The sequence below is a fragment of the Cynoglossus semilaevis genome, chromosome 9 (assembly GCF_000523025.1).
Source record: "Cynoglossus semilaevis isolate Cse_v1.0 chromosome 9, Cse_v1.0, whole genome shotgun sequence".
NCBI lineage: Eukaryota > Metazoa > Chordata > Actinopteri > Pleuronectiformes > Cynoglossidae > Cynoglossus > Cynoglossus semilaevis.
The window spans coordinates 9,576,485-9,593,447 of NC_024315.1; the positions used below are offsets into that span (position 1 = coordinate 9,576,485).

Here is a 16,963-nt window from a genome sequence, read left to right on the forward strand (position 1 = left end):
GCATGTGTGCAGTGTTTGTGTGTGAATAAGAAAGTGAGTGAGTGTGTTAGTGTGTTTGTTTACTCTGATGGGAGTTTTTACTGGAAGAAGATGTAGATGTAGATGCAGTTGTTCAGGTGAGCCGGTTTGAGAGTGTGTTTGTGCACACACCTTAAAAGTCCAAAGCCCATTTTTAAGGATTGATTTTGTTTTCAGATTAGAACTAGGGTTCATTTAGGTACTAGTATCAGGATAATACATCAGCAGCTACTGTACTATTTCTGTAGAGTAGCTGACTCAGTAACTGCTACAGCGGCAACAACAAACACATGTATCCCTGAGCTAATGATTAAGTCCTAAGGATAAACCAAAGATGCTTTGCTAGTTGCAAAAGCAGGAACCACACGACTATTTTCCCTCCTGCTTTTTTATTACCTCAGTTTACTTAATCGCACAGGTTCCTAGCTCCATATCTTCCTGAGCAAACACAATATATTCTTATCAAATGCAATCATGATATAGAATATATATATGTTGAAGTTAATTAAAAGTTTTTATAATTGAAGGTAATTATTTAGATTGTATTTATTTATTTTTTCCAAATACAGTGATAGGTTTTAACTGTTTTTACAGTAGCCAACATTAGACAGACTGCAGTATATTCACACATTCTCTTGGACATTTTCTTGGGAAATTTAACAACAATATATGCTTTTACCACTAGGTGTTGCTAAATCCTACATTGTTACTATAAAACTATTTTTTTTCGCTGGGAATTACTTTGCTCGTACAACTGCCACAGGCATCTGCTACATACAAACATCTGGGGGCAAAACTGTCATGTTTTTATGTCCTTAATAGAGACAGAGAGAGATGAAGTGTCCTTGGCTGCGTGTACTGCCGGGTATATCAGAGGATTCCAATAAATTTATTGCTGTATTACAGACCTTAACTACAGTGAACCACGAACAGATGTTATAAATACTTTCTGACTGATATTATGTGTGAACTTGAAAATGTCTTTCCTCTCTGCCCCACAGTTTAACATGCTGTAAGCGTGTTGCCATCAGCATGTATCACATGCACCCTGATTGCAGCAAAGCGTGACAGACAGGCAATCACTACACAGTCATGGCATGTTTAGTTTGACCAAGTGGGGATTGGGAATGCTGCATGCTGGGTAGGGACACATTAAGCAGTTGAGCATAATTTAAAGATTTTGCGAGTCCTCATTGTCTGGTTTCATTACTGCTGTCCAACTCCATGCAGCCCAGAGTAATGACCGCTGCAGCAGATCTGTTTCCCAGGCTTGCAGCGTGTTGCTGGCATGTTACAAAATGGGTCGAGGTATTATGTTTATAACATGTCACAGTCATTCATCATACACCGAGAGCGAGGGGAGAACGTGCGCCTTTTAAACACATCCATAAATGTCTCATTCAAATTCCCTTGTGCAACACACACTTGTAATTATAATTCACTCCTCTTTTATTTATCCTCACTCCCCCTCATGTCCTCTTTTATCTTTTCTTTTCCATGCCCTTCTTACTTGACTCTTCCACTCGTCCTAGCTGCCTTGAGATGTCAAATCACTGTCATGGTGTATCAGTAGATTTTAGTGCTATTGTAGGTTCTATTATCTGAATGTCTGTCACACTGAAGATAAACAAAAGGTTTGTTTTGTTTGATCTAAAATGATGTGTTTTGCAGTGTTTTAGCCTCTTAAACCCCATGGGTTTGTTTTAATGCAGTGATTTATCATTCTTATTGATCAAGCAGCCCCCGCCACAGTGGGAAATGTCAAGGTGCTGTAGTCAGAGCGTCTGTGTCTAATGTCTCACTGACTCCTGCCTAAAACACGTGCACGGCGTCAGTCTTTGTGCAGTTACTAGCTTTGGGACTTGACAGTAAACTTCGCTCTCTGATTGTTCTAATAAAAACAATTTACTTTTTAAATGTCTCAACTGATTCATCTCTTTGTCTCTTTTTTCCAGGATGTCTGTGAAAAGTGTGAAAGGGAGTACAGACAGTAGATCGACGTCTGTGGCCAGGTCAGCTGAACACAACTGAAAATGGACCTTTTAATAATATTAGATGTAAAGTTTTTTTTTGTTTAAATGATCAAACTCAAGAAAAGTTCAATCTGACTCAGTAATGACGCATGTAATGTACTTTGAAGTGACTATTATTTCTGTCTTTGTTAGCCTGTCTCCCAGAGCGGGAGGAAGGGCTGCAGCAGCTGGACGACAGCCTGCTGCTGGGAGATTCAGGAACAAGGCCCTTCAGCTAAGCCTCTCCAAGAAATTTTGGTGATTATAATTATCTGTTTCTAATCAACATTTATGAGGACAAAGAGAGTGGCTTGTGTAGATACGTGTATCCAATTTGTGTAATTGATTGGTACCAAAGCAACAAAATGAGCGCTGAGAATACAAAATTTACACCCACTTACACGGTCGACCCCTCTCCCCTGGTCAGTGGATCGATCGTGTTCTGTCCGACCAGTGGTTCAGTAATAGTCGGATGGAATATAATATTTTTGAATATTTGTGTTAGAGTCCAGATTTTTGGTGGAATTGTTGACACTTCCTAACAGTTGGTGTGTAAATGTTCACTTCACAGTTCAAATTCACAGTCCCGCTCGGCCAAAGGGAAGAACTCTGGTGTGGAGGCGGCTTCCAAGCGCGGTAAAAGGAGTCTTAGCAACAGCTCAGCAGTAGCCGCTGCCTATATCTCTTACCTCAACAAACTGTTTGGACAGGTCAGCTCTGAGCTCTACACTATATTTCATTTACATTGTTTGGTGCCACAGGGTAATAAAGATCTCTAATAAGTTAATAATTATTATTTTAAAAATGTTCTAAAGGATGACAGTAAAATACAGGCCACACAGTAGCTGTTAAAATGTCACAATTGGTCCCTGAACCAGACTTTAAAAACGCCGCATAATAATTGGACATAAGCTTATAGTCACTTTCTCATTTGCAGTTCTAGAAATATGTTACAGACATTGGTATATGGCGCTTGAAGCTACATAAAAATCTCATTCTGAAATGTTCAATGTATGAATAATGAAAATCATGTTTGATTGGCGCATTTATGCAAATTCACAACCGCAAAGTTTTAGTGGGCGAATAAAAACACAAAAAGGTTTAATTTTCTAAGTATGTGTGCTTTGTCTCTGTGAGCTAACATCCTTAAAGAGAAAATATCGCCTGGAGAGTGGCTCACATACATATTTTACCTACACTCTGCATGTACTTTTATATAAAATTACATATTTTTTATATTATTTTAGCAATTGTTTTCCTCCATTAATCAACATTTTTTATGCAAAAGGAAAATCACTGATTCGTGATTTTCTTCTTTTCTTTCACTGGTGTTTTTCTTCTTTTTATTTCACTCTTCACATTGTGTCATTTAAATGTCTTTTTATGATCGTCCTTTTGTCTCTAATTACTACTCTAATTATTTGCATTTGTAAGGAGCCAGAGGATTTTTTAAATGTCCTGACCACAAGTGTGCATTGAGATAAATTACATTATTATAAAATTAATGACAGCTTGAATCATTCAACAATATTTAATTTAAAAAAACTGATTGACAGTTGAGAAGAAGAATTTAAGTCATTTATATGAAACAGATTTACGATGACCTATCTGAACTTGGTGCTCTCTAATTCCTTCCATAATCCACTGTCTTGATTGATCGGCTGTAGACTGCCTGACTGACAAGGTAGAAAGTTCTGTATAAGGTTACATTTTCTATTTATACTTCTATACTTTGCCCTGAGTGTGGTGCTGCAGAAACTCTAATCCTGCTTTAACATAGTGTTAATGACTCCACAACTCCCTCAGCAATGTTCAATCTCAGAGCTCATTAGATCCAACCTGATCCGGAAGAGATAAATTACCAACAATAACAGCTGATGGATTTGAATGTCAAACAGGCCAAAGGAAGTTGAGTACATGTGTACGTAAACAGAACCTCACCGAAACAATGACGACATTAAAGCGTATAGCTACGGTATACTGTATGTGGTGCAATGTGTGTGGATCGGGCACGGACACACGTGAGCACGTCATGCTAACAAAGACAGAATGAAATTAACTGTTAATGGGCTCGTACTGGCAGATGAATTGACAGTCTGCATGGCATGCTGTCTAATCCTTTCAGAATGAAAAAAACAAAAATCAAATTATTGTGATGACCTTGGTTTCTAAATATGTCCTTGTAGACCACAGGAACCCTGGCATGCTAAACAGCAGGGCTCCAGGTAAATCTTGTATCTATTTGATTGTTTTTAGGCAGAGGAATTATTCTAATGGTTTATGTAAAACCGTGGTGTTTCAAATTGATTTTTTTTCTTTTCTCCTGTATTAATGCTTTAGCTTTGTTCTTTGGCAGAACTACAGAGTGAGTAACGATTTGAACACATGCCATGCAGAGCCATTTCCTAACTAGTCTGACCTCTCTTTTTCCTCCAGCTATTGTGCACCTGAACAGTACGACCTTGTGTGATTTATGTATTAGCAATTCTGGTGCCAACATGTATTAGGGGGAAATTATAGGATTTTGTAAAAAAAAAAAAAAAAAGTATTAGTACTGCGGCACAAGTTTCAACTTTTACAGCATGCTGTATTACTTCTTTTCTGCGAGGAACGTGTGCGATGGCAGAATTAAAACACATCCTACATAAAAAAACAAGTTTTAATGGCAGGTTGGCAGATGTGTAGACTTTGGGGTAAAAGAGGACACACGCGGTAGGGTGTGACGTGGGTATGTGAAGCACACTGCTGTGCACTTTATTGGTTTGACACTTTGAAATAGTGTAATTCACATTATCTGTGAGAGTGGATGTGACACGCATTCCCAAGAATATTGAGTCACCTAGTGATTGTAGCGCTAACGTCTGGTGCCCTCAAAACTCAGCTTTTTTACATAAGATTGCAGCATAAGGTTTACTGCAGGCTATGAGTGTTTTATATAAAAAAAATAAAGAGGAAAATATGGTTCAGGTTTTCTTTCACTGCTCATATTCTTGAGTCTTGATGCTCACTGCAGAAACATGACAAAAAGAGCCCAGAGCAGAGTGACATTAAAGCTTTTCGGAGCTTTTCTGTCAGTCTCCGTCAGTCTCTTGGTCTCTCTGAACCTCCTTGTAGTGTATGATGCTAAGTGATATCTCCATGTCAGGCTAAGCTTCTCTGAATGATATGAGCTTCTATATTTCTTTCATTTTTCATTATAGTTGAACTTTGCACGCCCCTGGTCATGGTGCTGAAGGCAGAGCCATGAAAAACATTTGCCCTGAGGCAAGTTATAAGGAGCACTTCAGGGGATTGTTTTCAAAGAATAATACATTTTAGTTTGACAGAACAACCTGAGGAATGCTAATTAAAATATTTACTCATATGCTAACTTCAGTTATCAAAGAGCTACTGGATGTGATGTGTGTCGTGTGTACCACACAGGACGCATAAATGCCTTTACATCCTGGTACAAAGCAAGTGTTATTGCCCCTCAGCTTACAAAGGAACCCTTTTGGAAACCTGACATTCATGACCGACTTGCTGTGTGATATATGTAAGTGCCGAACCAAGTCCTTAGAGACTGGAAACACAATACATCAGCATGGTTTGGAACATTTGACTTTCATTTAGGAGCATGTGTTCTGTAATGAGGCTTCTCCTCTCTCTGGGAGTTACGGTTGGTTGGTGTGGTTGCCTCCTGGCTAATCTCCTTCCTGGTTGTAAAGACATTGTCCGCAAACCTTGATGTACCTGGTCTAGGGATGGCTTAATACAACGTTTTCATGCCTGACATTGACACTGCAACTTGGAGTATCTGCCGATTCTGAAAATTCAGGTTAAGCATTTGGGCTCAGGTATCGCATCAAACAGAGCTATAGTTGATTTCTTTTTCAATGTTGGATCCTGAAATTCTGACCAATATTGGACCAATACTGATCCTGAGTATCAGATCAAGCCATCCCTAAACTGGTCAAAGCCTGGAGGAGGGGCCGCACTCTGGTGGTGGGTAATAACTATGGGCCACCTCTACAACAGCGAATTCAAAAGTGGTAGGGGTGCACTGCTGGACCGCATGTGCAGGACTTACCTGATTGTTGGTGTTGATTCTAGGAGTAGATGGACTGTAAGCCTTGGAGAGTTTCCTTGACAACGGCTTCTGAAGGGGTCACTGCTGCTTGGTGATCTCTAAACAAATGAAACACAAATAAAACTTAATTTACTAAAGGCATTGTAATATTTGTTGATTACACCAAAAACTACATCCTGTTCTCAGCAACATAACATGAGGCATGGAATTATTTTGTTTGAAGCATGTTTTCCTAAGGTGTAAAGAGGACACACTCTTTGGCAAGTGTTATAAGAAAACACAATATATTGGTGGTGGGAACAAGGACAAGAGGAACAGAGTTTTCACAGTTAAAAAATCCTGGTTGAACAGATAGAGCTGGTCTAAAAGTCTCATCCAAGGTCTTGAAATTCATTTTTCCCCTCCTATCTACTGCAAGTGCATGCATTTCTTACTTATTTTAATCAAAACTTTCAGTGAGCCGCCAGTAGAATTAATTAACATATTGCCATTAAATCATCCTGCATACTTAAATGTAATCCTCATCATTATTCTGGAAGTCTGTGCAAAGATGTTTTTATTTCCAGTTTAAAGCTCTGCCTCAAAAATGCATGAAGATAAGGGCAAAAATGACAGTAAAAGGGAAAAGGGAGCTGGAGATTAGCCTGACCAAATGTCAAAACACAGCAGGGAATGCTAAACATCTCACACACAGTGAATTGCAAATCATGTCTTGAGTCTGCACAGTTAGACTGTGTGTCTTTACACACAGTTTCTGTCACACAGTCATTGTACATGTTTGCATGCGCACAAACTGAGCTAAGCTAATGCCGTATTTCCCACAGGATCCTGCCAAGTGTGTGTGTACACGTATACACACATTATGTTGTATTGTGTCATTTTGCAAATTAAAAAGACATGTCACCGGGTGAAATCCCATTAGACCTCCTATCAGTATGCAGCAGTGTTGACAGGATATGGGTGTTATTCTAAATTGGTAGTCAAAAACAGATTATCACTTGGTCTTCTGGAGCATCTGCAGTTTTAAAGCCATGCTGACGTTCCACCCTGCCCTCCTTCGCTGTGTTTTAATCATTTCTCTTTTGTCTTTACGTATCCACTCTGCAGGAGAGAGAGCTGATGCCTCAGGAACTAGATGGTAAGACATTGTGGGTGTAATTCAGATGCAAACACATGATAAATGGCTCGTGAATAAATGCACAGCTTAATCAATCCCTGATGTTTCCCCCTGTTGAGCTTCCTCCTCCTCAGTGGAAGCCTTCTTCTTCTTCTTCTTCTTCTCTGTATTTACCTTGAACTGTTGTTTACCGATGACTCAGAGCTACAGAATAAATCAACTCACCAAAGTTACTGTTCTTTACGACAGTAACTGTAGTTGTGTCTCATCAATAGGTGCATTGATTCTAAACTGCTGTCACTGTCAGACACACACGTGTTTCTTTTGTATTCTGCTTGTGCCTATCAGAGCTGCGGGAGGCCTTCAAAGAGTTCGACTATGATGCAGATGGTTTCATCCATTACAAAGACATCGCAGACTGTATGAGAACCATGGGATACATGCCGACGGAGATGGAGCTCATTGAGATCATCCAGCAAATCAAAATGAAATGTATGTAACAATCTGCATAATTTTATGTGCTTTTATTTCCTCTTCATTTGTTCGAGCACACGTGCATACTGTAGGCAGGTGTGAGTGTGTGTGTGTGTGACCAAGCACAAGCTCATGTGTGCTGTTTCTTTATAACATAGTTAACATAGAGTGCCAGTGAAGAAAGTGGAAAACAAAGAGGTTTTCCTGTATGGATTTATATATTTTTCAATGGATTATCAGTGTTAAAACACAGATCTGTGCAGCTGAGGAGAATGTGAATCGTGATTGCATTGATTGTTGGATTTCTGCCATAAACCTAAAAAGACTGTAACGCCTACATGGTGTCAAACTTACATGTGCAACTTAAAAACAGCAGTATGTTTTTGCCAAGACCTTACATAAACCTATAACAGTCAGAGATCCATAGTGATCCAGATGGCTGTTGTCTATTATTGGGTCAATGCTGCTCAATGCTTAAGAGTCCACTAATCTGTGAAGTTGTACTCTTCAACTTCACAGATTAGTGGAGGGACTATAAAAGGCTCACAACTACACAACCTTAAATTTATGTTCAGCAACAAAACAGTTTTGTTTCGACATTCATGACATAACATCCTCTCACAGTTTAAACTGTGTTACTGAGATTCTTGCTCAGCCCACTCACATCAAGCACGTGGCCCTTTTGGAGCTGCATCACAGAGACCTACTGGGTCTGTTTCCAACTACTAAACATTTTCACCCAGAAATGTCCACATAACTTTAAAAAAGGTCAATGCAGAGGACACACATTCCATTTGATACAAAACAATGAATGGGGGAATTATCTCATTTATTTTTCTGAAGAATAAATGAGATTTACATATGAGGAAAACCTGAAACCGAGAAATTATTATTTGAGTGACAATTACATAAAATGAACCGAAGTGATGTTCAACATTACACTAAATAAAATATTCCTATGGTCAAGCCAAGACACAGTCTCTGCAGTGTTGGTCAACTGCAGGTAAACTGAGTAAAGCAGGGGTTAAACAAGTGTTTAAGGAGCAACAGATCACTATGAATTTTTAAATTCACATTACAGCTGAATACACTCAGAGGCTGGCATGAAAGTGCCTTAGTTTGTGTGGTAATTTGAATAATCGATGATATCATTAGTTCATACAGTAACAGCTGGCCCTGCACAGGAAACTACATTGGCAGAGTTTTTCTTGAATCCCCCCTCTAACATTTAGAGGTCATCACACGGGTCAGGTGTTGAAGCAGTTGGCCAACTCTGCAGAGGAAGCCTACAACTGTTCCAGTTGTGTGTTGTGCCACATTCACACCACAAAAAAAAAAAAAAAGGAAACGTGATAATGAACATTATATAAGATTTTTAGATGAGTATTAGTCATTTTTTGGTACATTATTAATCTATGTTAAAAAGATCACTATTTAGTCCCATGCCCATTTGGTCTTTTGACCCACAAAGAGGGCTCAATAAATCTCAATAAATAACTCCGCCTGAAACAATACATCAAATGCTACATCATCATTTACAGTATATCACAACTTGTTTAATTACATGCCTTTGGGATCCACTAATTAACTAAGTATAATCAATTAGGATAAAATGAAGGAAAATCTGCTTCAATTGAACTAATCAAAATCTATTCTAATCAAAATCGTTAAAAAAAACATCAACAGTAGCAAATGAATTCCACCATAAACTAGATTTCCTCATTGGTCTTGATCAAATGTTAAAATGAAATTTAAATGTGCAATTAATAAACCATGCCATCCACCTCTGTTTTGTGATTATTAATAATTACTTCATTAGGAAAAACAGCTGCTGGTGCTAATTTTCCAGATGGGTGCTGTTGAGAGATTAAAAAATGATGAAACATGCTAATGTAATTAAAACTGCATCACATTATAATCATGGCAACATGTGATGCCTATTGAATGGCAACTGTTAACAATACTTAAAGGAATAAAACTAACTGCTCCCTGATTGTAAAAGATATTGATTTACATTTTTTATGTTGTTAGATCTGAAATGCTATTTTCACATTTATTGTCACACAGTGACTTATTCCCTTTTTTCAATGTACCTACAATGAGAAAGGAGAGTCTTGCCAACTTTTGATTAATAAACTTAGGATTTCAAGTGCAAACCACAAGGACATTATTTTTGGGCAAGCAAAAAAACTGCAGAAAAAAAGAGAAAATTCTTTTGCGGTTTATATATCAAGCAAGGAAATGGAAGGAACAGAGCTCTTTGTCCCTGCAGTCGTTTCAATAAAGTCACCTCTTGTCGCAGGTGTACCCTAATCTTTGATAATACCAGTCATTGTAATGTTTTAAGTATGGAAAGCAGTCATTTTATATCTAAATTTATATGAGATAGCCAATTGTTTAGAAGCAACTTGGCAGAGTAGACATGTAGAAAGAAGACCAGCCTGCTCTGTCCTTGAATTTTTCTGCACAAATATTGTTAGGTTTTACAAAAAAAACAAACAAACATTGTTCTTCATGGAGCCTTTTCGTGTAAAAACATTTAAAGGATTACCTGTTTTACATGGTCAAAACGGCGTGAGAGTGTGGTGTGGAAAGAGATTATGGAAGTTTAAGAAGACACAGGTGGGGAAGATTAACTAATCACCTGAGGAAAACAAAGGAGGCGGGAGATGTGGACAAAGAGACTAGTGGAAGCTAATGAAAAGGAACTAGGAGTATTGGGCATGTAGCCTTCTCACCCTGGTCTGAAGGTGGCGCTAAGTACTGTTTAATGTATTTTTAAAGTAATGAATAAGCAACACATTTACTGTGACTATTCATTGTCCACTACAGGAGATACAAACCCTTAATGACATTTAGCATGTGTCAGTGTTTTAAGAGCACGCACAGTGGATTAATTACATGTTGGCGGTTCTACTGCACAGTACGACAGCACATAAGGTTATATGACAGAGTAGGTGTTCAACAAGGCTAGGCCAGGCCAACCCTGCTAACCCAGCAGCAGTGCTTCTTCTGTGGGCTTTACCGGCAGGACATTAATCCTGTGAGTTGCATTACTGTAGCCTGACAAATCTATTATTCAAAGTTAAATATTTCATTTGGAGAACATCGTGAATACTTGCAACAGAAACTGAATTATTATATTCACAAAACCCAATACTATGAGTTAATATTTACAGGTATCCCGCGTATTACAGCTTTAAATAACTCTAGCTACAACTGAGGTATGCTGATGAGTAAAGCTGAGCACACAGCATGCCATACTCTGAGGCAGATGGTCAAGAGCAGCAGAAGACTACAGTGCGTGCCACTCCTGTCAGTTATGAACAGAGAGAAAACCTACTGTTTGCCCAGGCTCAGCAAACATCAACAATAGAAGTCAATGCAGCAAATCAGAAGCAACTTTATAATGCTGATTGTCAATATGGACCAAATCCACTCAGTGGTTCTATGCAAACAGAGTTGTAGGGTGGCTGTTAAAGCAAAATGAATCCAAACCATTGTGTGCAACTGTTCCCTAATAAATATGCCAGAAAGTGAATGTGGGAAACTCAATCTATACAACCACCATTTCTATTGAAAATATAGCTAAAGTTTCCAACAGCACTGCTTTGGCGAATGTTAGTAAAATGTGTTTTATTTTAACACTGTGTACATGAATAATTCATGTCCTCACTGATACCTTAATGTGACCAAAAAGGTATTTTTAGAAATCCTAGCTCATTTGCTTTGTAGTCCAATCCCCATAGAGCATTCATGCCATGAAAGTCATTTTTCTATAAGTGGAAATTCACTTTCAATTACAAAATATTAATAAAAGGCTTGTGGGATTTTTTTTCATCCCTGTGATCATAGAATGACCTACTTATAGGCAGATAATTTCTTCCAGGCAGTGTCAGGAATCCCCACGACTGTGGTTCCACAGGGGTGAAGCAGCCAGCCAAAAACTTCACCTGGAGTCGAGTGAAAAATATTTTTTTGTTAACTCAGAATCATGGAATAAAATAGTTTACATTATAAAAGTTTTCTTAACCCTTCTACAAAAGTTGTTTACGTCAGAGAATTTCTTCTTTTGATTTTGGGCAAAGAAGAATAATATATGGCGCTAGAGCAAACGTTTAGTTTGCTCTAGCTCCATATATTATTCTTCTTTGTCTGAATTAAAATGATGCTTGCTTTCATTTAAAAACTGATCAATTGTGAGGGTTGATTCTGACTGAATGAGACTGGCTGATGGCCCTGGTCTGGTACCTAGCTTTTATTTTTGACATCAGTGTTCGATGTATTTACTTTGTTGTGAAGTTGTTTGGAAAAGTATCAGCATTCATTTTTGTCTCTCTTTGCAGGGGGTGGTCATGTGGACTTTGATGATTTCTGTGAGCTCATCGGCCCCAGGATGGTTGCAGAAACAGCTCACATGGTGGGACTGAGCGAGCTGCGCTCTGCCTTCAAACAGGTGAGAGGTCGGAAGCTCCAAACTCCAAAGACTCCAACTTCAAACAAGCATCTGTGGTGTTATGACTGAACAACTGACAGACTCCCAGCAGAGTGTGTCTTATAGACGTAAACAAACATGTCTAGATGGAAGGTTCTACGTTTTCTACTTTCAAAGATACTTTAAAAAAAACAGAAGTAATCATTTAAGACATGTCTCAGACATATACAAGATTTTTATCATTAGCAATTAGCTTCTTTCCATTTAATTTCATCAAGTTATCCATCATTTTAGCCTTCCTCTAGCTCCACTGATGTGGGAAGAAGACTGTGACCTGGTACCAAAGATGTGACTTTATATTTTACATAGACGAGACTCTCTGCTGAAAACAGCACATGAAGAGTTTGGACTAACTGTGAGGATAGATGGTGAAACAGCTTTGTTATTTTAATGAATAGTTTTTAAATTTGTTTGATCCTGTATATTTTTCTCCAAAGTTGTGCTAATTTTCCATGTCTACTTGATTTAAAATGTTGTGTTGCCTCATTAATCTGGCGGACGTATATCTTTGGACCCTTTCTAATGTCAGTACAGAAGCAGGTGCACAGAAACACCGACATGGATTTGATTATGCCCCAGAGCAAAGCCTCTGTGTGCTGTGGACTGAGCAAAACAAATGTGGTCTTGATATTATTTATGTTCTCTCTCCTGAATTTAGCCACGTGACAAATTACCCTATTATAGTTGGTAAACAACTTTATGTCCATGCATAACTGCATACAGTTAGTTTAAGTTGATTTGGCTCTTGAAAGCAGGGTTTTTTGCATCACTCCAAACTTACTCAAAAAACATAGTGTGTTTGTACAAATTACCAGTGAGGAATGCTGACTAATTCTTCTGTGAAAGACAACAATAGAATCATTTACCTGCGTAGAAATATTCAACCTTTTTTGCTGCATGTAATTAAGTTAACAGCGCGCTTTATTGTAAGGGTCGACATTTTCTCCTCCACACATGCGTCATCAAGTTCTGAGTAATGCTGCCAAGAGGTGGAAATTCATGTTTTTTTAGTGGGTAAATGCTTGCGTGGAGAAAAATGAAATACTTTCAATCTCTCAACTATTGTTCTAAAGAAACTTCACGATAGAAATGAATACATTAAAACATCCTGCCAGCCTTTTTTCAACCCTTCCTCTCAGCACTCACACCCCTGCTCTTATTCTACAAGTTCAAGCTGTTACCTCCTTTGTGCAAAGATGACTAACTACAGCACGCGATTTTTAAAACAGCACACTTCGCTTTGTCTGTTTCATCCATTTGCATCATAATGTAGAGGAACCAAAGTTTAAAAAGTAAATACTCACACAGTGAATGAGTAACAAGTTACGACATCAACAGAAGCAGAGACAAACTCTTTACAAACTCTCTTGAAAATACATTTCTTTCTAAAAAAAAGACACCCTAGCAACATGATTAATTTTGTCATAATATAATATAATATAACATAATGAATGCACATTGTTGTTTCTAACGCCAGTTTGACTTTAATGGAGATGGAAAGATATCATCTGATGAGTTCAAGGAGGCCATGAAGACGCTGCTGGGGGAGAAACTGAAGAAAGGAGAGCTGGAGGAGATCCTCAGTGACATTGACCTCAACAAAGATGGCAACATTGACTTTGATGGTAACATTGACTTGGGGAAAGAAAAGTAGAGGAGGGGTTGAGGTCCAAAGGCAGGAGGGGGGAGGGGGGAATCAGTGACACTTCAACTTCGAAGACATATGACTAGTGTCAAGAGGATAAAAGCCAAAAGCAGTGATCCATCACTTTAGACACAGTACCAGCATAAAAACACAAAATCATGTTTTTCCAGTGAGTGCTGGTATAAAAGTATAAAGTCTCAAGAAGCTGCGATGTATCTATGATACACTACACAGGACATGATGGGTTTAATGGTAGAACTTTGGTATAATGTGAGTGAATCAGGTGGAAAGGCTAAGATGCAAGTCAGCCAATCAGACATGTTAACACACAAATTAAATGAAAGGACAAAGCATTTAAACCGTAAAATATGAAATTATTATTCTTATTCTACTCCCTGCAATGCCCTTGCGTACCACCAGATATATTTTCCCCCCTACCAGGCAAAAACTGAATATGAATGATTTGCTCACGATAAGGCATTAAAAGAGTGACGGGGAGTTCTTCTAGGTGCTAGTGGTTGAAACAAGGAGCAGACAGGATAAAAAAAAAAGCAGTAAAGAAGTATATTAATTATTGATGACAGCACTGATGAAAGAGATCTTACCACTGGCATTGAGATCATTGACAGAATATGATAGATGAAGATGGATGGGTGCAGGCACATCATTAATAATGTAACAGTTAAGGCATCAATTAATTTATTCTTGTTTGTGTGTTTGGTCCTGGGGGAGCCGCATGCAAGTGTAGCTGATTTTGGGGAAAAAACTCACATATTCTCACCTGATGTCATAAATTCACCATCTCCAATCTCTTTTTGTGACTAGATCAGAAAATTCACCATCTCCAATCTCTTTTTGTGATCAGAAGCTCAGAAGATTCTGATCAAATACAATCGCCACACAGAAAAGTACTAAGGATCACCTTTGTGGTTTGAATCGCGCTAACCGCTGTGCTGCATGAGTAAATCCATCATCAACACACTGTGCCATGGTTAAAAATTCCTCAAATATAGTTTGCGTGTAGTGCATAGAGGATGTGTCTGTCCAGCTCACAGTTGGCAACAGTGGTAACAAAGTCCTGCACACATTACCTGAGGAGGTCAGTGAATTGGTTGATGGTTCAGGGAATGGGAGGCACAAATGAGCGAAACTGAGGCAAAAGCAGACGAGATGAAGGTGAGGTGAAGTCAAGGTGGCTTGGTTAAGGTGGGCAATCTAATAAGCACAGCATTAAGCCAATCAATTCACGTGCATGGGTGTTTGTCATGAAAAACACAATGAATAAAGCTCACAGGTCTTGCTTGGATATCATTACTGTGGTACCAAACAGGTACATAAATACAATCACAAAAAGATCACATGGATGTTATTGTGATTATAGGGTTTAACACATGGGGAGTAAAGAAGTGTGACCCTGTTTGTCTTGTCTCTGCAGTCCAATCAATAACAATTATTGAAACATGAATAGATGTGTCAGTCTCAGCAGAAATCAATAAGCAAATGCTTGTCATTCTCATCAATTAGCCTTCAGGACTTGTTGTGTCTGGGTTTTAAGGGCTTAGTTCAAGGTACCTAGCAAACAATCTGAAGCAGAGTTGTGTAAAAATATCTAACAGCAGGTTATACTGCATGCACAGCGATAGTGTTGTTGGGTTAATATGGAATTAAACCTTTAGTCTTCAGCAACTCAATAGGTTCACACATGAAAGTATTTCACTGCACAGGGCGTGATAGGACAAAAGAAAATTGATTTATTGCAGAAACCTGCCTCAGACTATCTTCAGGCAGGGTTTTATTGACAGGACACATCAATAGCTGTACTGATTGACTTGGGAATCCAGGACAATGGACACCACATTTCCAAGCGAGGCAATCAAATCAAATTAATTGTAATTTAGAATTGTACCATGAAACATGGAAGTTAAAATATTAATAAGTCAATAACCTCTTGCATCAATAATTGTAGGTAAGAAAGTACTCCAAAGCATGAGTTGCTTTCCACATCCTTACATATTATACTCTTTTTATTGATAATTTAATTTCATATCATTGACCTTAAGAATATGCTCTATATTATACCACAGTTTTGTTCCTGTTAATATTTTTTGGGAGGACACTGGGTCTCCTCTGAGGCAATTTGTGGTGAACTCCCTGTCATTCACTGTCATTTTTATAGTCACCTATTTGCCAGTTTTCACTTGCGCTGATAATGATGTCTACTTCAGCTACTACATTTATGATGTTATATTATTATTAGACCTTGTCTCTGGCTCACTTCTGTCGTTTCTTACTCCACAGAGTTTTTGATGATGCTTTCTGCACAATGAAGCCTAGCAGGAGGAGAGGGAGCTGAACTGCTGATTTATGGATCTGATTTTACAACTGACTCCTGTAGTGAACTGTGTTAAATACTGTCTATGTGAAGTTTTGGACTATTACTTTGAAAAATCATTTTCGTTTTCATAATAAAAGTTTGATTTGAAGCATAGATGAAACGGTGGCAAAATAAACTTTGCTAGATATAACAGTGCTACGCTGTCGCCCCCTTGTGACGTAAATGTGTACAGACCAATGTTTAGAAAAATCTGGCAGCATACTATGTGGGAAAGAATCAATATCATATTCTGCTATAATTATATTAATGAAGTACCTCAAACATAATCTTTAGATTGCTTTGTGTTTGAAAAGTGGTGTTCATTGGGCATTGTAGCAATGTGTTACTCAGGATATTATAAAGAAAAAATAAAACTGCTTTTGCTGTTTCCATCTATCCTTCTTCGCTTGACCACTCGGCCACCAGTCAAGTCAACAATGATTTTATTCATATTTTATGAAAATTCTACATTTCTTGTTGGCACCCAAGTTCTTAAGGAAAATAGTTGCAACAATAGAAATAAGCCAATACGCTTGTGAGTAAATACAGAGCAAAAGAAGATTACATCCCGACGATGGGATTCGAACCCATGCGGGCAGAGCACAATGGAATAGCAGTCCATCGCCTTACCCACTCGGCCACCTCGTCATACTACAAGCACATTTTTTTTGCCTTTTTTTTCGAAAATTCTACATTCCATGTTGGCAACAGAGTTTGCAAAAAGGATATTTGCAACAATGAAAGTACGCCAATACGCTT

At 38.3% G+C, this 16,963-nt stretch overlaps 2 protein-coding genes and 1 non-coding gene across 5 annotated transcripts in view; 1 reads left to right on the forward strand and 2 right to left on the reverse strand.

Annotated features, from left to right (window-relative positions):
- Positions 1-16,963, reverse strand: part of doc2g (double C2-like domains, gamma) — a 59,345-nt gene that overhangs the window by 39,363 nt on the left and 3,019 nt on the right. Inside the window, exons 1-2 of one of the 3 annotated variants that reach the window (XM_025058707.1) lie at positions 11,556-11,630; positions 6,100-6,197 (exon numbers count right to left, since the gene is read on the reverse strand). The gene's annotated coding sequence lies outside the window, so the exon portion shown is untranslated. Of the gene's footprint in view, positions 1-6,099; positions 6,198-10,241; positions 10,709-11,555; positions 11,631-16,963 lie in introns of those variants that run through there. The other 2 variants (XM_008317120.3, XM_008317119.3) reach the window with 2 other exon arrangements.
- On the forward strand, positions 1,957-16,823 carry cabp4 (calcium binding protein 4). The gene is made up of 8 exons (XM_025058708.1): positions 1,957-2,030; positions 2,184-2,288; positions 2,602-2,740; positions 7,207-7,237; positions 7,565-7,708; positions 12,037-12,146; positions 13,663-13,810; positions 16,129-16,823. The coding sequence occupies exons 1-8, from the start codon at positions 1,975-1,977 to the stop codon at positions 16,155-16,157; spliced, it is 762 nt and encodes a 253-aa protein (XP_024914476.1). The 5' UTR covers positions 1,957-1,974; the 3' UTR covers positions 16,158-16,823.
- On the reverse strand, positions 16,771-16,852 carry trnas-gcu (transfer RNA serine (anticodon GCU)). Its single transcript has one exon. It is a non-coding gene; the product is annotated as a tRNA-Ser (tRNA).